We start from the raw sequence: 23388 nt of genomic DNA, 5'->3' as shown, positions 1-23388 counted from the left end.
GCGACGCTGTGTACAAAAATTTATGCTTGAATTTATTGCAAAGTTTATTAGACAATTCCTTTTTTGCGAGTAATTTTCGCCAAAGAAGGCAACGAAGAAATTTTTGTGAAATTTATGAGCTTCATAAATGACCAAAACATAAAGCGAGCCAACCCAAAGCCCAGAGCGCCCCGGCCCCCCTCCCAGCCAGCAGCCCCAAGCCGCCTGCCCTTGGGCGAACGCTGCGTATGAGCAACATGCCAATTGCCTTGATTTCAGTTAGTCTACTGGCCAAAAAAGCAGAAAAGGGGGGGCGGGAGGCGGTGGGTTGCTGGAATGGGGTAGAGAATTGCGCTAAAGCTGGAGGGCATAGCACTCTGTAACTGGTCTTCACATTACATTACGAAATGATGTCGGCTGAATGCAAAAATGCCATAAATATGAATGAGCTGACGAGTAGCAGCAGTGGACTGTAGCACCGCCCCCACCCCCGCCCCTACACTACTAAGCCGATCCCTTTTGGCCAACTGCTGTACTTTATTTGTTACAACATATTTAACTGTAGTTGCTGCTGCCTTATACAGCCTGCACCTGCCGCAGCCGCTGCCACTGCCGTTGCCGTTGCTGTTGCCTGTCAGCTTGGCTGCTGCTGGACTGACTGGCCGTGGCTGCCTGTGGCTGCCTTTTAGTTTGCTGCTTTGATTTATGTAGGCAACGGCAACGGCAACAGCAAAAGCAACGGCATTTCAAAAGCAACGCCACACAGCACAAGCGACCATAACTGTGTCAGTGTGTGTGTGTGTGGGTGTGCGCGTGTGCGCGTGTGTGAGTCAGAAGTTTGCTCATAACTTGCCCTGCCCCAGTGCCCTGCCCGCTGGCCTGGCCAAGTGTTTGCCACTTGTTGTGTCTCATCAAAAATGTATTAACGAGCTTGCAACGCAAACGATTTTTATCTGCCAGCGTTGATTTCATTTTGAGCTGCCCTACATGCCACAAGCCGCCCCGACCTGCCTATACCATCCGGCCCACTCTCGCCCGCTGCCAGCGGCCCACGCCGCAAGTTTGACTTAGATTTGTATCGCTGGCATTTTCAACACGTGCATGCAAAGTTGAGTTGAGGCAGCTGCGACTGCTCCCAGCTTCGCCCGGATGCCACTTGGAGGAGGAGCAGCCGAGTCGGGCATCTTTCGCTTTTCGCTATCCGCTTTCCGCTTGCCATTGGCTTGCAAAGTTTTAATGGCGCATTATTTCTTGCTATAAATTATAACAAAGACGGCGCATAAAAAGCGTTAACATTAAGCCAAGTTAAGAGCTGCCGCCGTCGCCGCCGCCGCCTCGACAATTTTAATCACCTGATATGCCAAATGAGTCAGCAACAATAACAACAACAACAATTAGCGCAGCGCATTGCAAACTTTTTCCAATAAGAAAGCTTGGGCAGAAGCTGAGCGTGGTTGCATTTCGGGCCATTAATGAGGCTCAAGTCATTTGGGTCTCAATGTCTCCGCCCACAGGCACAGAATGAAGAGATTTTCGGCGAAAGCTGCCTTTAAAAATGTGCATGGCCCAAGCTGGAAAAACAACAAGTAAACCAAAAAATAATAATAATAATAATAATAAAATAAAAACACACGAAAATACAGAGATGAGAAAATGGCAGCCAGAAGTTTCAAATGGCACTTTATCTTGTGGTTGATGCTGCGCCTGTGAGGCTGGTGCACTTTATTTACTGCACCGCTTGGAACAACCGCAGCAACAACACGAGCAACAACAGCAGAGCGAGGCTAAGAAGAAGAATTGCAATGACGGCAACGATGCCAGCGACTTGTCAGTGAATTTATGTGGCAAACTATGAGCAAAATAAGCAGCGCCTAAAAGTTATGAGTTTCGTGTCATAAAATGCCATAGCTACAGCCACAGCGCAGCAGAGGAGCTGCCACCTGCAAGGGCGACGAGCATGTGTGTGTGTGCGTGTGGGTGTGTGCCATGCTGTTTATGCAAAAAGCTCATTTCACGCTTCCGCTTCCGTTTTCTATTATGCCCGAGCACAAACAGCGGCAGAAAAACAAAATCATAAATTCGTAATAAAATAAATATGTATAATTTTATCCTTGTTAAAATGTATCCTTGTTGCCTTGGTCATGTAGCCGCCGCCGCAGAAGTTTCGCTTTAATAAATATGCCAAATGCACAAACATAACTTCAATTTAAGTCGACAAAGTAAAGCCAAGAGCTCAACCCAATCATCGCAGCTCATAAAAAGAAGAAAAAAAAGGAAAACTCCCATTTCCCACATGTATTTGTTAGCTCAGCGATAAATTAGAGTAAATGAAATTAAGAAACGCGCTAATTAGCGCGAATATCGTCGACAAATTAAATTAAATGCAGCCAGTTGATGAGAGCCACTCCTCACAGCAGTGGAGATGGAGAATTGCAAAAGAACTGAGATTTTGAATTAGCGAATTAGCTGTCGAGGGGGGGTGCCGTCTAGCAGCTGCCAGGCTGCAGTTGCTGCTAACTATTCAGAAGCTCTGCATGTCTCGCCAGCGACAGCAAAGACAAACATTAACCCCAAAATGGCAAGGGCACGCTTCAATCTCAGTCAACATTGTTGTTATTGTTGGCGTCGCCTTTGTTTTCGTTGTGGCTGTTGCCACGCATCGTGTCGCCAACAATGTGGCAACATAAAACTATTACCACGACGACATGAACACAACTCCTAATTACCCAGGGATTTGCATTTGTCTTGCGGCATGCTGAAATACCCACGCAACACACATGCCTATGTGTGTGTGTGTGTGTGAGCGTGTGTGAGCGTGTGCTAAGAATATACGATGGCTTCGAAAGCGTCGCATGGCACGTTGGCATCATAAACGACTCTTATCTGCTGTGCCCTTTTCTAGGCCAGGCTCATATATTTGGCCACGCCCAACGCTTGTCTGCCTCCTGCCATTCACGTTTTTCTTTCTTTTCGACTGTTCTCCCTCTCTCTCTCTCTCTCTCTCTCTCTGCTGCTGTGGCTCCTTTCATTTTATGGTTTGTCTTGGCGACGCGTCGCCATTTTCTTTTCAGTTCATTGCCGCCATCGCATTTCATCACTTGCCTATTCTAGGCACTGCTCCGGCTCCTCGGCTCTTACTATTAAGCCAAAATGTCATTAGCTTGTCTCGTTTATCTTTTAATGAGTGTAAAATAAAAATCGTTCAAGTGTATCTTGGGCGGGGAAACATTGGCCTGTTAAGCCAGCAGCAAATTATCAGTATCTTTTTTCTTTTTTTCTTTTTGGCAATGTCTGCTGTTGTCTCTCTATCCACATGGGATCTGTGGCATGTTAAATAGCTGTAAGTGTATTGCCACACTTTCAAAAAGAGCATATTGTATAGCAGCTACAAATTGATCCTTTGGAAGAAATGACACGAGCTACTCAACTGGGTCGTAAGATTTCCATTTACTCATCTAAATATTTTACGATTTGGTTTATTACAAGAGTCTGCTTGCAACATAAACTTAGCAAATAAATATATTTAAATTTACTGAGATGAAGAGAAATCCCTAATAATATTTGTAATAATCCCTAATTGCCTTTTCCCCGCATCATCTGTAATGTGCACCTCATCATTCATTCGGGACAGCCCACAACTGCTTATCAATCATTGGCTACATCTTTTAATTCCTGCACTACTCATCTAGTTGGCCTTTATCAATCTGCTGCTGCGCACCCACGCTAGTCCACGTTTCTTCACATGGCGTGCGTATCTGTGCGAAGCAAGTATACGCACCGTTGCACGCCGAGTGTCCAGCCATATTTCAGTCACTTATTCCCTGGCGAGCTGGGCCCGCTCGACTCTCAGAATTTGTTTCGTTTTTTGCTTAAGCTGCCACTTAATCCAGTCGCCTGGCATCGAGGCACCCACTCAGCCCAGCAGCATATCCTCTGGTGTGTTTGCGTGCTCGCCAGGGCACGCGTTTTATTTTGCTGTTGCCCCTCGCAGGAAGCTGTGTTGCTGGATTGCTGTAAGCCCTTAATTAAATATTAAATACGCCTAATTGCGCATTTCATAACTCAGGCAACGGCAAATAATTAATTATTTAAGTTAAACTAAATTGAGCCAGTCACGACACACGCACAAAGTTTCGGACCTGCGGGCGAAATAAACAATTATTCGCAGCAACAAAAAAAGAAAAAAAAAAAAAAACCGGCAACTTATTTGTTTGGCAAAAATGCTTTGCCGCTTCTTGGCTGTCTGTGAAAATATAAAGCCACATATTAATATCCGCGAGGCTACAAAGCAACGTAGACAGCCAGCTAAAAAAAAAATTCCAAGATCCTTAAACGTTCGTTCGAGTTAAGCTGCATTTGACGTGAAAACCGAAAGAGACTCTGCACAGAGCGTAACGGTAATTGTGCAATGGCCAATGCTTGCAGGAGTCGCAGTGCTCGCTCGCTTTGCTCTAGATTCAAATTTCAGATATTTTGAGAAACGGCCCTGATTAGCTTGCTGTGGCACACGCCGGCAACCCAGCTTAAATCATTGAAATTAGAGCCGAGAAATCACAACACCGCCGTCCATTGTTCAGCCACAATTTGCACAACTTTTCAGTGGTTAGAAAACTTTCACAAAACACACAAGCGCACACAAGCACACAGACAGCAGGGGAGCGATGGCTGGCGGCAGGGTGGGGTAGCAAGTAGCCCCAAAAACTATTTTCATAAATAGCAGTGGACAGCGCCAAATGCAAACAGTTCCCCGGCGTCGTCTGGGCTTCGTCATTGGCTTTTGGTCCGGCAGTCGTCGCGATGGACGGACTGAGGGACGCACAGACGGACGGGCGGTTAGCTTGAATCCTTTAAGTTTCTTTTGTTCAAAACGTACTAATGCCCGTTTTTCACTGTGTGATTTATCGGTTTCGAGGTTCACAGTTCGAGTTGCAAATGCATTTTCCGTGTTTGCCTCAGCCAAGCCTCAAGCCGTGCAGACAGCGGACGGCCAGCGGGAGGCGGAGGACGGGCGATGGCGGACATTGGACGTTGGACTTTGGCATTGCCAGCCACTAACTAATACAAACTTCAAATGGCTTACGTCCCATTCCCGGCCCCCTCTTCTGTTGCCTCTATCTTTTGCTCTCCCATTCTCTCCAGTTCGTATCTCTGCGTGGGTTTTGCAAACTTTTTGGCTTTCAAAATGTCAACTCATTTGAGCCCCTTTTTTTTCAGTGCCCTTCTTCTGTTATAATAACTTTGCGGCAAACTTTGCAATACAATGAGCAGCATTTTTCTTTATCTACTTGAGTATACAACCGTCTGTGCTTCACGATTCATTGCATTAACTATCTCAATCATTTACCATAATGCACTTTTGCTGCACTGCTGACAAAAATTTTAAGGAGCATTCGCTGTCTTTGTAGTTGAACGGCTAATCTGTTTGTTATAGGGAAATAGATAAATATTGTATTACTCCTAGTTTGTCAAGAACTCATAAATTTGAGAACTTATAACTGCGTAATCGAAATCGAATCGAATCGTAAAGAACTCAATCGACTTTGCCCCTAAAATATATGTATTTTTAGCTTTTATCAATATATTTTTAAGTTTTTCTAAGTGTAACTCTAGGCTTGAAAAGTATTCTGTTCTAAAAGGAATAAATATAAATATCAACTATATAGCTTATATAGCAGTTAGAAAATGGGAGTAAATTCAATTTACATATTGAATGCAATGTTGAGCTCTCAGATCTCAGCAGCAGCGGATAATCATTAAGGCTAACCAAATTTTGACCACTTCCGTCCGCCTTGAGCCCATGCACTCTGGGCAATAACTTGACTGCACAAGCGTGGGTGGCAAGTGCAAATGGCAAACCGCGTTTAGCACTTGATTAAATATTGAACAAGTGGAAGAGGTGAGTGGGCAGGGATCCAGCACATTGTGAATAGCGAATAGCTTATTGAGTCTGTCATGCATAAGTAAGGCCACAATTTGAGATCCGATTGTGGTTATGCTCGCTGGCCAAGTCAAGTTATGACCTGCACTCAACACTGACACACAGAGAACTAAAAGAAAGGAGTGAAGGAACCGAAATCAATGTCCTACCAGGAAGTGCCTTGGCAATTTGCAATCCTTTGTATCATTACACAATGCTTCCGCAGGGCCCCGGTGAATGTCGCCTGCAGCGTCACGCTGCTGCAATCAAAGCGCCCTGAATCAGCAGCACCAGCACCAGCTACAGCAACAGCAACAGCAACCGGAGCAGCCGGCGCATTAATCCTTCATTGGCAATCAGGCATCGTGCCTTTGCCTCGCCTGGAACCTGTGATGAACTCTCTGGCCCAGAAACGGAAGTTGTAAAAACGCCAACGCCGCACAAAGCAAACATAGACGAAGAATTTTCGGTGTCTGCTGCTGGTTGCCTTTGTTCTTGGAGCACTTCTGATGCTTGGCTAACCAGCGGCATGGAACCGATTATAGTATTCCGTATTTGGATTGGAATTTGGAATTTGCCTGGGGACATTCGTCAAACGACGCAGCAGCCGCAGCAATTGTTTCGCCAAGTTTCCCTTTTCGCTTTGTTCATTATGCGTCGTCTTCATTCGCCTTTTCCCATTCTTTGCGCAGCCATTGTGCTGAGGCAGAGCATAAACACTGATTGATTGATTAGAGGCCCGGCTTCAAAGTTCTAGTCCTTGGAGCTGCAACACGAATCGCTGGCGATATCGTGTATGCGGCAGACACTGGGCAATAAACCTAATGAGAGGCCCTTGAGCAAGTGTCGCATCAATCAAATGCGTATTTAGCGCTTTATATAAGTATTTGTTTTCTATATATGTATATGTATATATATATATATATAAGTATGTATGTATCTCAATATGATGGCAACGATTTCTCTTGACTTGCGATGATTGTTTTCGTGGAGATGTGTGCGCTCATCCGACAGCTGGCGATTAACAAATGAATGAATACATGTAAGTGAATGATGGCCCTCCTGCCACTCTGCCACTCTGCCACTCTGCCGCCAGAGGCATCCGTGGCACGCCTGCTTGAACACTTTAAGTGGCACTCTGAGCCAGCGGATCAAGTTGCCGTTATTAAAGTTCACCTGAAGCGGCTAAGCTAGCCAATTTCTGTTGATATCGGCGATACCTATCTGCAAATTGGCTACGTGGCAGGCTCAAATGGCACAGATTGGCATTAAATAAACTGGAACTGAATCAATAGTCTTCTCAATCGCAACGGAGAGCAACTCCCGCCAGTGCTGCAGCATCTCTGCTGGGTCAGCATTGTTGCACGTCATGCCTTCCGTCATGGACACCGGTCAGTGTACACTTTACTCCGCAAGAGCCAACTGTGAATTGACACTCGTTCTCTCTGCGTCTCTCTCCCTCTCTCTGTTTCTCTCCTCCTCTCTGCCCGTTTATGTAGCTCCTGCTCGCTCCGTATCTGCACCTTTGTCATTCTATGCCACAAAAGAAAATAATTTCATCAAGTGACTTTGCAGCTGTCCACGTAGTAAATGTACAGACACCATATCATATATACCCGGGCTGCTGGCAGTGCTGACACATCCTGTTTCATCTCATGCTCATCTCACTTATCTCCGGCGCCCACTCCAGCCCCCTCTGTCTATCCAATTGACCTTGTTGCAAAGTGCTCATTATCGGCTGAAATGCTGTCAATCACGGGATTTCGTTTGTTTTGTTCTGATTTGACTTTCAATTGAATTTCGAATTTGAATATCCGAAAGTAGGCAACGCCCCCTAGCATCGTCCTCTCTAGCGTTAAGCCTCACGCAGCTTCCAAGGCTCAGCGTTTATGATGAGTTCGCGCTTATTGGTAAAATGCAAACTTTATACATAAAAAATTAATTTGATTATTTTTCCGGGTATATCGCCGGCGTGCTTAGACTTGCGTTAATGATGCCATAATCAACTGTTTTATTACAGTTTAAAAAAAAGTTAAGCTCTCACAGACACGCACCCACACACACATAGCTTTTATTGGGCTTAGCTGTAACTTTTTAATTATATCTCCAGCATTTTGCCATTAGAATTCGTTTCGGCTTACCGAGCGTGAGTGGAGCAAATGATATTTAAATAGAATAAAATCAAGATTTATTGGACTATTAAGTGTTGAAACGTTTTTTTATGTCCCGTGTCCATAAAAATCAAGAAAAAGGATAATAAATTCTTGAGCATATAAGAAAAGCAGAGACACAATATTACATCAATTAAATTGGTATTTGACTCCACTCGATGGGCTAGTCGCCTACATACATTGTTCTTGAAGTCCCTCGTAAAGTTTAGTCACTGAGAATTTTATATTCCATATTCCAGAGTTGTGAGCTTACATAATATTTAACATTGAATCAATAAGCCCCGCTTAAATACATTTCGGAAATAACTTTCCATTAGTGGTAACGAGTTTATATAGACTTACAATTTTAGAAATATGTAAAACAAATATTTTCAATTAATTTGAAACGATATGAGCAAATTCCTTGGCCCAGAGTGAGCACGCCCACTAAATGGTTCGCAGAGTTATAGCTTACATAGAGGGCTCGAGGGCGCTTTACTCAGCTGGTCATCACACACTGCAATGGTGAAGTTTATGATTGCGATCGAAAATTTTAATTAAAATCATAATGAAATAATTGAGAATTTGTTGTTATAAAATTTATGCGTAATGAAAATTTTGGCAATTTCCCATGGCATGCGCAATAACAATAGCAGCAGCAGCAACGGCAACAGCAACAGCAGCAGCAACAGCAACAGCAGCAGCAACAGCAGAATCGGCCAACAATAACAATCAAGCTTCCATACACAACGTTAGCTGAGTGGGATGAGGTCACGGTCATGGCAACCACAAGGAATTTGCATCTGTAGTGTTCCATCAAAAACGAAGAGCGACTGGCAGAGCCCTAGGGAGGCAGAGCGGCGTGCCAGGGACTCACGGCCGTAAAACAAAGACATTACAGTTGAAATGATGACCCGGACTTAATCGACTTGCCAACAATAATATTTAAATTTAATTTAAATGCTCACATGAGAACTGGCAAGCAGACGAGCACGCCTGCAAACAAATCGAAGGACACGCATCCCAATCTGCTGGACAATTTGCAAAACGATATGCTTGAAACCGAAAATGTCTGAAAGGTTTCTCGGCAACTCGAGGGGTTTTGCTATGAGCTCACAGCTCAGCCAGCTGGGTAAAAGGCATCATTGTTGTATTTGGTTTTTGTATATTTGCGGCGAAGGGACAATAACTTGAAGTCTTTCGCTTAAAAGCACAAAGTGATTGTAGTGTTAGTCGGCGAACTACTCGATCCGATTCCAGTCTAATGACAATTTACGCAAAACTCTCTGTGTATACGTGTATTGGTGTGTATTTTGTGTGTGTGTCTTTCTTTTTCATTTTTGAAATGGTTTCTAAGCTGGTGAGAGAGCTTTATATTTATGTGTTGCTTAGTAGAATTGCCACAGAACTAAATTATTGAGAGCCCTAGAGCCGTGCTTAAGTACTTAGCTCGCCCTGAGTTAATGCCCTAATGTTATTATCAATTTTTGTTCCTTGGCGATTTGCTACATTTGGTAAGTTTCGACCATTAGCTATTGTTTTTGTGGCCACGACAGCAAAACAAAGTTGCTCGAATTCATGTTGTTCTCTTTGTTGCGATTGCGGTCTAATTGATACAAGAAGACACCAGCAACAAGAGCTACAAAGCCAGCAACAACAACAGCAACAACGACAACAACAACAACGATACGAAGTCATCAGCAAAGTTCCAACTGCAGCCAGCAGGAGCTGACAATTGTTTTCAATGCTGTGGTCAGCTTTCTGAGCATATGTCTGCCTGTCCATCAGTCTGTCTATTCGGCTGCCAATCGCATACTCACCCAGAGGGGGAGAAGCAAGCAACGGCACACAGCACACTCACTCACTTTCAATCTATTTCAAATGTCAGAGACCGTTTGCTGCTCCTCGTCAATCACATAGTATATCGAGCTGCAACTGCAGCACGCTGCGTATGGGCAATGCCAGCGCCAACGTGAGTTTGGGTTGCAAAGGCTTTTCGTTTGCTGTTTGTTTTTTGTGTTTCCCAGCATTTAAGTTTTAAGCACGTCGGCACTGCTGAAACTTGTGCACGCGTGTCATTTAAATTCCTTACAAAGTTGTCAAACTGACAAAGGGTGGGCGTTACGCGACGGGACTGCTGCAGCAGAGGCAGCAGTGGCAGCAGTGGCAGCAGAGGCAGCAGTGGCAGCAGAGGCAGCTACAATTTATACGCCGCTGCAACTTTGGCAAGCAACGTGGCCAGTTATCAATAAGCATGGGGGCATCAATTCAAATATGATTACATCCATCCAACTTGCAACTTTTACTCACTCATACAAGCTCTCTCTCTTTACGCTTTCCGACTCGTTGCAGCTCAGCTCGAAAAATGCACAGACACGTCGCAGTGGGAGGAAGTTCTAGAATGCTCAGACCGAGGCAGGGCTGGCCCGCTTTGCATGCCATTTTCAATATGCTGGCTCTGAGCTGCATTATAATCTCCGATTTATTGCTGAACGGTAAGTATGATTACATCAGTAAGTGCGGCTTATATGTTATATAAGCGTAAACGGGTTAAGCTCAATTTGTATATATGCATTGGTCTGCCCCGCTCTCCGTCCCTCCACGGTGCATGTTTACGCTTTCCATTAAATATTTATTATGCCAACTGCGTGCACAAATGTGGTTAAAATTGATTATTCAATTTAACGAATGACTGTTGATATTATGCATTGCAGTCAACCCACACACACACACACACACTCACACTCGCACACACTCACACTCTACTGTATGCAGTCAGTTTATTAAATATTACGTAAAATTCTTGCACTTCTTCAGCCCATGTGATGAATATGGTTCAATTAAAGTTTTCATAGCTCAACCGACCACAATTGGCCAGCTCTATATGTGATAAGATGGGTTTAGCTACACTTCAAGAGTTATATAACTTTCAATTAGTCAGACGCTGTCACAGTTAGACGCTCATTAATATCATCATTGATTTATAAGTACTTGAGGACAGATTCGTGTTTCAATAAACATTATTTATGTAAGACACTTCATGGCATTGAAGGGTTCATTAAATTGAAATTAAGATTTCATGCGTTTCACTGCTTGCCAATTAAGTCACAGATTCGTATTCGAAATTCAAGAATATTTATTTATTATTTTTGCAATATTTTCATTTGGTTTCCCTCTGGTTGGCTTTGTGAAAAGCATATTAATGCCGAGCCGTTTACTATATTAGGTTACATTACTCATACGCCACGTGAGTATGTGTGTGTGCGCTGTTAATGATTTAACAGAGCCTGCGCCACATTTTCCAATTAAAGCAAAACGCAAAAGTAAATGTGAATGGGAATGGGAATGGGAATGGGAATGAAAAGAAAATAAATCACATTAAATTCAAGCCGAACATCGGCTCTACATACATTGTCATAAATTAACCTGTAAACGGATCCTTCTGCAGACACCCACAATTCCAGCAGCACACACATCCGATCCTTGAAAGCACGTAATTAAGTTTTTACGCCGTGACGTAATCGAATTTAAGGCATAGGCCATGGACCCCATGCACGAGCCGTAGTCCAATGGACTACAGTGGACGTATGCTCCATCTCAGTGCGTTGCACTTGAACACTTAAGTGTATCGCAATGAGAGCAAGAATGCCTTATAAGCTGATTACAACGCCCCACTGAACGTTTCTTTCATATCGCTTTCTCTTTCTTCACTCACTTGCATAGTACACGGACTGAAGGATCTGAAGATATTTGTGCCGGAAGCCGTCATCATGGGCAACGCTGCAACATTGTCCTGCCAATACGATTTGGAAAAGGTAAGTGAGATTCCTACGGGGAGTGGGATTGACACCTGCAATGACAATGGGCAGAGGAACTTGCATGAAAACGAGAAGGGGACGGAACGGAACGGAATGGAAAGGAGAACGGAGACAGCATTGTTGACGGCAATTGCTTGCTTAATTATTATAATTATTAGCACTTTGTCTTCACAGTCGTAGTGCTCGTTTTCGTTCACATTCCTATGCTCGTTGTCCTTGTCGAGGACATATTGTTCTTCATCTGTTAGCTCCTGCTCTTGCTCCTGCTATCACAGTTTTCATTAACGCTCTTTCTTTCTTTCAGGCGGCGCTCTACTCCGTGCGCTGGTACTTCGGCCAGGAGGAGTTCTATCGCTACGTGCCCCGCGAGGCCACGCCCACATTTGTCTTTCCCGTTGCTGGCATTAATGTTGACGTAAGTGAAATACAGCACACGATCACGAATCTGTCCGCTCTATGGCAATCGCTATAATATTTATTAGCATTTTGATCCTATTCTCCTCATTGAAATATCGTCAATTAAGCGAACAAATCAGAAAAAGTGCCGAGCTCTAGGAACTGCGCATGTGTCGCGTTCGCTCTAGCAAAGCTTTCATTTTAACAAATGGAAATGCGAAAACATTCAAATATTGTGTAAATATTTATTTAAATGCGGACAATGGCGACTGGGCGCCAAATGCAGCCAGCGGCAACAACAATACCAATAACAGCAGCCAGGCAGCCAGCAGCTTCTAAATCTGCGCCACTCTGTCTCTTTTTTATTGTGTACCTTGCCTCTCTCTCTCTCCTTCTCTCTCCCTCTCTCTCTCCCTCTCTATCTGAAACTATCTCACTCGCTAACTCTCTCTCTCTTTCTCTTGACCATGCTAACTGGCAGTTATGCACGGTTTTTATTTAAAATTTATTTTGCTGTGTCGCGCTTCAGTTTGTGTATTCCAGAATGTATGAGGATGTGTGTGTGTGTGTATGTGTGTGTATGTGTCGTCCACAATTTGAAAAGTGCGAATACAACTAACTGAAATATTGCGCAATGTGCAAAATAGTTTATGGTGCGAATAGAAACAACTAAAGCAGCGCCACCTCTCGCTGAATACAGTTTCGCATTCATGTTTGTATTTATACCCCGTACAATATACCCACCAAAGGTATATTAGTGCCTTACAGCATTTGAAAACTAAATACATGATATCACTTAAAATTGTGTAAATTTATTAATGAAAAATTAGTGTTAATAATTGCTAATTGATAATAATAATAGTAAAGGGTAGGGTAACCCATCGTCGATCATGTCAGCAGGCCAAGAGCCTGCATCCTTGTCGGCATTCGCTTTGTGCTGCGCTCATTAATAAAAACAACAGCCGCAAAGTACGCAATAAATTCCTGCTCGAGTGCAAAGCGACAAAAATTTTTCGGACAGCATTTAAAATGCTGCTCAAACCAAAAAAAAAAAAAAAAAAAAAAAAAATTAAATAAAATAAAATTTAATATATATATATTTTCTAAAGAACACGATTGTTCCGTTCAAGCTGCACAGGACGGAAGCTAAATTAAAAGAGAAATGCTTGACTTAGCTCGACCCGTTTAATTCCACCTCTACGATTACGCGCTTAGTTAGACTTGTAAAATGTAGAGTGATTTGCAAGACTATATATATAGCTCAGAGCACCCTACGCCATGTTGCACTTGCTTGGGAAACAAATCGCTTGTCATATAATCATAAATAAACCAAATTGAATTCGCCATGAACAATAAATAAATTTTTCGTTTTTTTCTGCTTTTTTTGCAATTCTTTTATACACGAAATATAAATTGAAAACTCATCCGCCCGCATATAAAATTTCCAAACTCATTTACCAGCACACCATGAAACATTTTTCAAATTCGCAAGTGCCCAAACTTAAATAATAATAAATAATGGCCGCGCGAGAAGGGCGATCGATTGAGAGCTGTTTGGTTTGCTTTGGCTTCCATATTGTACAGCGAAACAAAGCGAACTGTGCGCTAATAAATATAATTTGCATTTGGGTTCTGAGCGTCATATTCTATCTCTGACTGCCATTTGCCCGCATTATATATGTATGTGTATAGCTTTCTGTTCGGGTTTGGGCCCCGAAAAGGGGGAGGAGGAGGCAGGCCACATCAATCAGCGGTAGTAGCAATCGGACTTGATTAATTTATCCTGATTGTGTCTTTAATTTGCACTCTCTATGTGGTAGCCGGGTGGACAAAAAGAGGCAATGTGGAGAGACGTAAAAAATAAAAGGAGAGGAGAGAGAGAGAGAGATAGAGAGAGAGAAAGGAAAAGCTCAATGAATGCGAGAGAAGTCTGTTGAAACGTTAATTTGCCACTAATTGGCATTCAAAAGCATTTTCGCACTAATTAAATATTTCGATTACGATTGTCTATAGCTGTGTTGGGAGGGCTTGGCATGTTAATTATTTTGCTCAATACTTTTTATGGCATGGCTTATTTGGGCACTGGATTGGAAACTATTCAAAAGCACTCCTGCATTGGCATTGGAATCAATTCGCAAATTATGCGCCTACTCAGGGTGCGCACAGTACAAGTGGCATTAAGTACAAAACTAAATTTTATTCATGCAAATTTGCCTCTCCCTCGCTCACATCCTCTCTTTCTGTGTGTTGAAACAAGCAAACTACTTGAGTGCAGTGAGTTATGAACCGCAAAAGGTGAAAAAGCACACAGCCGCAGAGAGAGAGAGCGGGAGAGAGAGACAGCAGGAGAGTGAGAGCGAGTGAGAGTCCATCGGTTAATGCAACTGATTTAGCAAGCAAGCCCGCTTTGCAATTAAGTTTGAAGGCTATTCGCAGCTCTGCTCCAACAGATGTTGGTCATGTTGAAAGGCAGCGTTTGAGAGTGAGTGGGAATGAGAGAAAAAGGAAAAAATAAAACAAATACAAAACAGAGAAAAGAAAATGTTCCACATCCCAAGGCAACGAATCGAAATGAAGCGCCACGTTTTCTAATTTACATTGATAGCTGCTGCTGCGGCGGAGGCGGCTGCTGCTGCTGCTGCTGCTGCTGCTAACGAAGGCAGAATTCAAAGGCCATCTAGAGCCACAAATGCAAATTGAAATGGAATTTTTAAGTTATGCCAAGGCAAACACCAGACCCACAGACACACACACACAAACACACACACTCACACACACACTTGCTGAGCGGGGTTACGAATGCCGTTTGACTGAGTCAAGTCGAGATAGAGAGTGTAGAGAGCTGCAGGCGAAATGATGGCAAGTACCGTAATTGAGATTAAAACATTATAACTTGACTTGTTTTACTTTCCTAAATCATTTCAAGCAGCTAAACACGCCTAATGAGAAAAGTTCAGCCCGCGCCTATTATGATTATGCACATGCATAAATATTAGTGAGTGTGCGATATATCTGTGTGCGTGTGTGTGTGTGTGGGTGTGTGTTTTGGTGGGCGATTCATATAAAAAGATGGGCGTGCACTCAGACTCTCGGCCGCACTCGGGACAGCACTTCAATTGCAGCTGCTTCAGCTACTGCAATTGCAGCTGCGCCTGACATGCCATGCACTTGTGGGTCTGCGCATGGGTATGGATGCCACATGGCTAGCCGGCCAACCAACCCACCGACCGACCGACCGACCGACCGACCGACCGACCGACAGACAGACAGACAGACAGACAGTCCGACCGACCGACCAAGTGCACTCCTGTCGCCCACTTGAGCGTTATTGGAATGTAAATGTATGCAGATCAGGAACAGGGCACGGGGTTAACTGTAAGGCGCACCGCGGATTCACCCTCCACGAGGCGTCACGAGACTTCAAAAGTCATTCAACATAGAAATGCACCTTGCAGCAGCACACGGCACACGGCAAAGGGCACACGTCACATGTCAGTCGCGATAAAATCAACAACAACAACAACAACAACGATGTTAACAGCTCTGCGACTGTACAAAAAGGGGCATAATAATCATCATGTTAAATGTAATTAAATTTTTAATTTAGAAGCAGCGTCAGGCGCGCTGGCAATCTTCAATTAAAAGCCACAATTACCATGGCCTCCAGCTGAGCCGAGCTGGCGATTGCGCCGAAGGAGGCGGCGAAGGGGTGCTGGCAACAGGAATAGGATATGCCAAGTGCTCAAAACTTTTGCGGCTTATTCATTGTCTGCAGCAATAAAAAAATCCAAGCCACGCCGCTGAATGGCCGGGCCTGTGCTGGGGTTTGAGCCTGGTCTTCGCACTCGGCCTTGTCTGCCTTGTCGGTCTGCCCAAAATTGTGCGCCCTGCAAACTTTTTGCTCACTGTCAACACGGAAGGAATTATTCCGCATTAAGTTTGCGGTAATGGCAGCGGCGGTCACACACCGCGGAGTGTCCTCTCTCTATCTCTCTCTCGCTCTCGGCTCGGCCGGTCATTGTTGTTATTGCTGGCGTTTGCTTTTAACATTGTTAATAACCCGACACGCCTCCGCCGCACATTTATGCACAGCAATGTGCCCTTAAAATTAATGCACTCTCCAGTTGGCGTTTGCCGCTTGCAAGAACCAGAAGACTCAGACGGCAACAGAAGTGGCCAAAAACTTTGCGCCTGGCAGCGCCCAGAGCAGACCTCCTGCTGCCGCAGGAGCCATTTGACTTGCTTCAGGGGCTCAGGCAGCCACATCTCAGTGTCTGCTGCTCTCCGCTCTCCCTCTCCACTTCTCTCTCTCTCTCTCTCTCTCTCTCTCTCTCTCTCACTCTCTCTCTGGCTGTTGTTAATTAGATGCACGCCGAGTGGGCGAGTCAATGCTCGCTGTTGTTGGCCTTCTAAGTTGCGAAAGTTTAATTGAGCACTGCATGGGGTGTGATATATGCTTCTAATTATGATTTTTCATCATGCTCGACAAAGCAGCTTCAGAATTGCAAATTAATTGCAAGTCGTTCACGTGCGAAATAGTTTTGTTAAGGGACATTTGCAATAGTTATCTATAATTATCAAAGTGCATTTGCAAAATATGAGCAGCCAAACATTAGGTGAAGGCTGAATAATTGATATGCATTCAGTCATAACGAATAACCCGCCTTGGCTATGTGCAAAGCAATTAAATGTATGACTTATATGTGTTCCACATCCAAACAACGAGTCAAGTGCTTTATTAAAAATAATTACTAAGCTCTGCCGGACAATTAGACAGTCCATACATAAAAAGAGTAATTGCATAATTTAGTTAAAGCCATAAGAGCATTTCGATTTGGTTTTGTTTATATTTTGTTTGCATATCAATTTTCATTACTGACCCAATCGACTGGCAAATTCCATTCAAATTTGAGCATAATTCATATCATTCGGTTGTCGTTAGAGCAAGTAAATTTCTCATTGGCATCTCTGTAAGCAAATAATTTATTTTGGCAACTCTTTGATATCTAATAACTATAATATCTTATGATTTGGCTGGCCTTTGATTAGGATGTTTGTAGTGCAGCTGGCGACTTAGCACAAGGAATGCCGGTTGCATGCCACATACTTTATGCTGCAGATAAATTTGTTGCAGTTGCTGGCCTTGGCCAAAACGTTTGACAAATGGCCACAAATGAACATAATAAATAAAAATGGGAATTGCGAAATGCAAAGCGAGCTCAAGACAAGCCCAGCACGTGGCTATATACAAAATGTATGTATGTATGAGTATATAGTTGTATGCTGGCAACTAGCTGACGGCTTGGTCTGTCCATGAGATGTTGTCCATATCCCAGATCCCCGCAATTCTCTGGCACGGCATCCACATGTCCTCGACAATGAGCACAATAAAAAGCAATGCATTTTCCAAACACCAAAAATTGTTTACAGCAGCGACAACAACAACAACAGCAGCAACAACAACAGCAACAACAGCCGCAACAAATAGAAGAAGAACAACCGCACCGGAAACATCTCATTCACTAAATTTGTGGTCGGTTTTTGCCTGGCGCACTGCGTACTGCGCTCAGCGCTCAGTGTTCAGTGTTCAGTGTTAGGCAGTCGAACTTCTGAAATGCCAACGGGCAACTGTGAGCACGAACGGCGCGTGGCGGGGATGGGAGTGGGGGAAATGAGGTGGCTCTGGAGAAGGTTGAGAGGAAGCGGGAATGGAAGCGGGAGCGAGCCGCCAACGCTAGCGCCGTTAGTTCCAACAGAGCTGGAGGCAACGGAAATTCGGAATGACATAATACGTGCCCATGTGTGTGCCACTGTGAGGAAGTGTGTGTACGTGTGTGTGTCTGTGTGTGCGCGCAGAGTGTGTGGCTGGCTGACTACCGCGACTTGAGTTGATACAGCAATAATTCATAAAGTGTTGCATGCAAACGAGGCTGCAGCTGAGCCACACACACAAAATGTCTATGTATGCATATGATTGTGTGTGTATATGTGCGTGTGTGTGTGAGTGCGTGTGTGTGTTGTGCATGCGACAGAGTTGGCAAAAATTAAAATTGCTGCACAACAAACAGCGGAAACTCAGCGAGGGGCCAACAAAAGCAATGAGAAGCGCGGCTGCAGCTGCAAAAGTGCACACACACACTCACACTCACACTCACACACTCACACACACACACGCATACACACAGACACGCACACAGAAGCCGTGGGCTAGATGGCCGGGAGGACCTGGCAATGGGGGCATTGCAATGCATTGTATTCTTACAACTCGACGTTGGCTGCTCAGCCGGCGAAGCGGTTTTGCAGTAAAGTTATTATTTCATAAAGCCAGAATTATTGAAACAATACTTTACTCTCACACTCGCTTGCACACACACACATACCACACTCATGCCGCACACACAGACACACATGAGTGTGCGCCTGTCATGTAAAATTGTGCTTTAGTAGCATAATTTTTTATGCAACAGAGTTGCAGCTGCGGCAACTAAGGCAATAAAAAATATAAATAGAAATTAAAAGCCAACAAATAAAAAATAAATAAAAAAAAAAAAGAAAAAAACAAAAAAAAAACAGGAAAAGAACGCAACGACAAAACTTTTTCAATGCGACAAAAGCAACTTGAGTTGAGTTGAGTTGAGTCGTCGAGTAAAGTCGAGTCGAGTCGAGCTAAGTTGCGATTTAATTTGCTAGCCTACGGCCAGGCAGGCAGAGCAGCAAAAAGTGCCGCAACATTTTCATATGAGTAACTAAAATGTGAATGTATGCCTGTCTCTCTCCCACGCACTCACCCTCTCCACCTCTCTGGGTATATAATTCTTCAAAATAGCAGACATTTGTGTTTGTTGGCGCGCTTCCTGGCACTGCCACTTCCGTTTCCGCCCGCCATGAAGCACAACAACAACAACAACAACAGCAGAAACAAAGTCGCATGCAATTAAATAAATATGATAACAACGCGAGGCAGCCATCATTCCAGGCAACCGCTGAGGACAACAACGAGGATGACGTCAACGACAAATAGTTAAATAAATAAAAAGTTGAGAGAAAGACAATATTTAAATATTTATGCTGTTCATGCACACGAATACATATATACATATGCATATGCATATGTATGTGTGTATATTTGTATGCAAATATTTATATATGTGTATTTGATAACATAATTAACATCATTAAATGCTTTGAAAAAGTTAAGCAGTCGTAAATGCGGCAAATTGAAACTTATATACGACGGGATAAACTACAAACATTTCGCAATGCTCATAGAGCAAGCCGAAATGAAAGGAAAACATTTGCCATCGAGCTATATAATGTTTGATGTTATTTATGCTTTACGCCATGCCAACAGATAACGCCATGAATAATGTATAATTATTCAAAGCGGCTAATCCTGTCCACGTTGAACACTGTAATCACTAGCCATCCAGCTGTGCAACAGGCACTCGTGACCCGCGCCAACTTCGACTGCAGCCATCCAACTGTGCAGGCGAACTAAATTGTTGCACTCATAACTCGTCTGCCCGGATGCCAAATGCGGCCATTACTAAGCTACATTCTGTGGCATATCGCACATTTATTCATAGCTCACACATAGTAGCGAGTAAGCCAGCGCATGCACATGCACATACACTCGTACATGCACATGCACACATGTGAAAAGCACCACAGAGGAGCAGCAACATATAGAAACCTTATCAATACGTTTCACATTTGTTTTCATTTTACGATTGCGTAACGAGATCAACGTCGACAAATCGAAAAGCCACTAAAGCCACAGACCACAAGGCAGAGCTCAGCAGCCACACACCCAGCACTCTGCACCCAGCACCCATTATCCAGTCCAGAGTGCCCAGTGCCAAGAGCCGAGCGCCAAGCGCTGAGCAACGAGAGCCAGCAGCCATGAGCCAATCCCAATTTGGCGAATAGAAGCCGCGAGCGACTAACCAGCTGAGCTCTTGGCTCCATGGTAATGGTTGCAGCGGTGGTATCGATGGGTTTGCCTGACTGGGAGATAGCCCGGGGCGCTCAAGCTCTGTCTGCGATGAGCTAAACTCTATTCTGAAATTTATTCTAGCACGTATATTATTCCCTCTCTTCATAAATGATCAAGAATGATCGAATCGAAAATGCTTGAAAAATTAAAAATATATATATATATTGTATTTTAATGATCCTATAATCAGAATATACGAAAATATAAATGCATCGACAAAAACATTCATGTTTAACATTTATATATATTAAGATGATCATCGTGTGCTGTTTCTGCTTCTGACACACATTGGCTTATAGCCATTATACCTTGTTTAGCATTTCCAATTGCTTTAGGGTATAAGCAAGACAATGAAAAGGGATAACAGCACATGACCATAGAGCGAAAGCAACGGCAACTGCATAAAAAACTAGGAGAGCAATGCGCTAAAGTGTTGAAACAATCGTAAAAAGCTGTTTGGGGCGCGTGGGGCAACAGCAACAACAATGGTGAGCTGACTCAGGCTCCCAGGCTGGTAACTAAAAGTGCCAATAGCAGGGCCGGGCAGGCCGCGCCGGCTACACAGAGGATTAGTGTAGATGAAAATGAACAAAAAACATCTGCAGCATTGGGCGGCATATGCAAAACGTGAAAGGCTTTCCTGCACTTAAATGCAGGCTCCTCAAATCTGCAACACAGTGAACAACACACATGGTAATCGTGGCTGCTGCTGCTACTGCTGATGCTTTTGCTGCTGTTGCTGCTGTTGCTTGTGTTGTGTGTTTAAAGTGGATTTTGAACAGCATACTGTGCTCGAATTGAGCCAAGTGGCCCAGCGGTTGCTGCCAATTATCAGTACAAATTCACAATTTGCAGAAATCTAACGAAGATTGCACACTCTCTCCCACCTTCTCTCCCTCTCTATAAGCAACACGAAGAAATGGAGCAAGAAAATTAATGCTTCTGTAGTTTTTGAGCTTTTGCCTCTGTCATTGAATGCAGTCAATCAGCATACAAGAAATTTAATTGATTTAAGTCGCAACACGTATGAAAAATAATTTTTTTTTTATTTTAATATAAATGTTCATCCGGAAATCCCACAAATTCTGTTGCGAATTCATGTTAATCGAACCGTATTGAGACTTAAAACAGAAATCATGTAGATTATGTATTCTAAGCATTGATACAGGCGAAACAATGCGAGTCTTCAATTTAAGCTCTGAATTCTTCTGGCATCGGTTGCTGATTAAGTGCAGTAGGCCATGCTGGCAAAGGGTATAATAAACAAAATGGCCAGGCCACATGACGTCCTCAATTACGGTCTCTTGAACGCAATTTTGCATTTTAATCCAATTGAATCAAGAAATGAAAGCGTTATTCAAGGGTGGAAATTGAATTTGTAAATAAAATGCGAATTCGCTCTCGTTGCAGCTAACCAACTCGGATGCAACGTCGGTCACCCTGAAGGGGGTCACACGGGATCTCACTGGCACCTATCAGTGCGAGGTGTCGGAGGATGCGCCGCTCTTTCACACGGACATTCGTTCAGCGCACATGCAGGTGATTGAGCTGCCCAAAGACGATCCGGCCATGCAGGTGGACAAGAAGGTGATTGGCGTCAACGACAACTTCAAGGCCGTGTGCACGGTGGGGCCCTCCTATCCGCCGGCGAACATCACGTGGTATATCAACGGACGCAAGGTGGGTAGCAATCACATATGCACATTTGGCCGCCAGGTGATTATCAGTTAATGCCGTGCCGCAGGTATACAAAACGCCGCTGCAGCGCATTACGCAGGACGCATTCGAAGGCTCGACCACGTACTCCTCGCTAGAGATCTATCCACATAGCCAGGTGCTGCAGGGCTTTTTCCAGGCGATGCCCAAGTACCAGACCAGCATACTGCTGCTCTGCGAGGTCTCCATTCTGCATGTCTTCCACAAGAATGTCCAGCAACGCATCGGGCTCAGCATGGCGCCACCCACAACCATTTCACCTAATTTGCTGGGCCTCGAGGGCTCCAAGCGCTACGTCAATGGCGATCCGGACAATTCGGCACTCACTGGCGCTGCACAATGCAGCTGCAGTGCCATCGGCGTGTTGACTCTGGCCGTGGCAACCCTACTGGCGGCTCAGCTGTGACCGGAGCACAATGGACATGCCACATAAGCAAATGGTCGAACAGACACAATAATACCAGCAGAAGAAGCAACAACAGGCACAGGCTTTGAGTGGGCAGCCCGTGAAGTGTAATTAAAAAATAACAAATGCAACAAAATTATAAAAAAAAAAAAAAAAAAAAAAAAAAAATATAAACAAAAAAGAAAAACAAACAAAAAATAAAAATAAAATAAAAATAGAAAGGAAATGTTTTTTGAAAACGTTAACGAACTCCCGTTGTGAACGCGGCGCTGCATGTCCTTGTGGGTAACCCTTTTAATTTCAGTTGTTGTTGTTGTTAGTTTACAAAATAAAGCCATGGCCATGCGTTTAAAATGAACGTATTTCGCGCTGTTGCAGCAGAATTATTATGATTATGATTCCGATTCAGGCCCACTCACCTTAAAGTAACTATTGAAAATGAATCAAATCTGAGCTGAAAACAAGAGATTACAAAATGCCCGCGGTTAATTACACACACAGCAAATCACCGAACTGCTATGAATTGTTTAAATAATTACTAAAACACAAGAGAAAAAAAAAAAAGAATATAAATATACTTAAGGCATACAGGGCGAACGGCCTGCTGTGGGCGTGCCGTGTTGCCAGCGATAGAGAACGAGAGAATACAAATATAAATATAATAAAAATCAATAAACTAAATAAACAAATCCATGAATTTGAAAAAAAAGCAACACGCATTTGCAAAATAATTTACAAGTTAAAAGTAACGATGAAAAAAAAATAAAATAGTGAGGAAAAAACAAAACATAAAAACAATTAATAACATAAGTCGAAAATAATTTAACATTAAGTACACCCTACCCTCCAACAACCGCAGCCTAGATACGTAAGCTATGTAAATATAATTTGTAAAAATTAAAAACAAACAAAACAATGCGAAAGTAAAAAACATAAACGCGATGAACGAGATGCAACAACAATACATACATAGATACATGCGAGATTGGATGGTACGTTAAATAAAACAC

The 23388-nt window shown here is 43.5% G+C and overlaps 1 protein-coding gene across 1 annotated transcript in view; it reads left to right on the top strand.

Annotated features, from left to right (window-relative positions):
- LOC6573760 overlaps nucleotides 1-23087 on the top strand; it is a 63838-nt gene extending 40751 nt beyond the window's left edge. The window contains exons 3-7 of the mRNA XM_001999783.4: nucleotides 10399-10541; nucleotides 11770-11861; nucleotides 12169-12279; nucleotides 21667-21936; nucleotides 22001-23087. Coding sequence (XP_001999819.2) covers nucleotides 10412-10541; nucleotides 11770-11861; nucleotides 12169-12279; nucleotides 21667-21936; nucleotides 22001-22378 — 981 coding nt within the window. The 5' untranslated portion in view covers nucleotides 10399-10411 and the 3' untranslated portion in view covers nucleotides 22379-23087. The remainder of the gene's footprint in view (nucleotides 1-10398; nucleotides 10542-11769; nucleotides 11862-12168; nucleotides 12280-21666; nucleotides 21937-22000) is intronic.
- The last annotated feature ends 301 nt before the right edge of the window (nucleotides 23088-23388 follow it).

The sequence above is a fragment of the Drosophila mojavensis genome, unplaced genomic scaffold (assembly GCF_018153725.1).
Source record: "Drosophila mojavensis isolate 15081-1352.22 unplaced genomic scaffold, ASM1815372v1 contig_16, whole genome shotgun sequence".
Lineage (NCBI taxonomy): Eukaryota > Metazoa > Arthropoda > Insecta > Diptera > Drosophilidae > Drosophila > Drosophila mojavensis.
The sequence above is the reverse complement of the archived record's forward strand: the minus strand, read 5'-3'. Positions and strand labels throughout refer to the sequence as shown.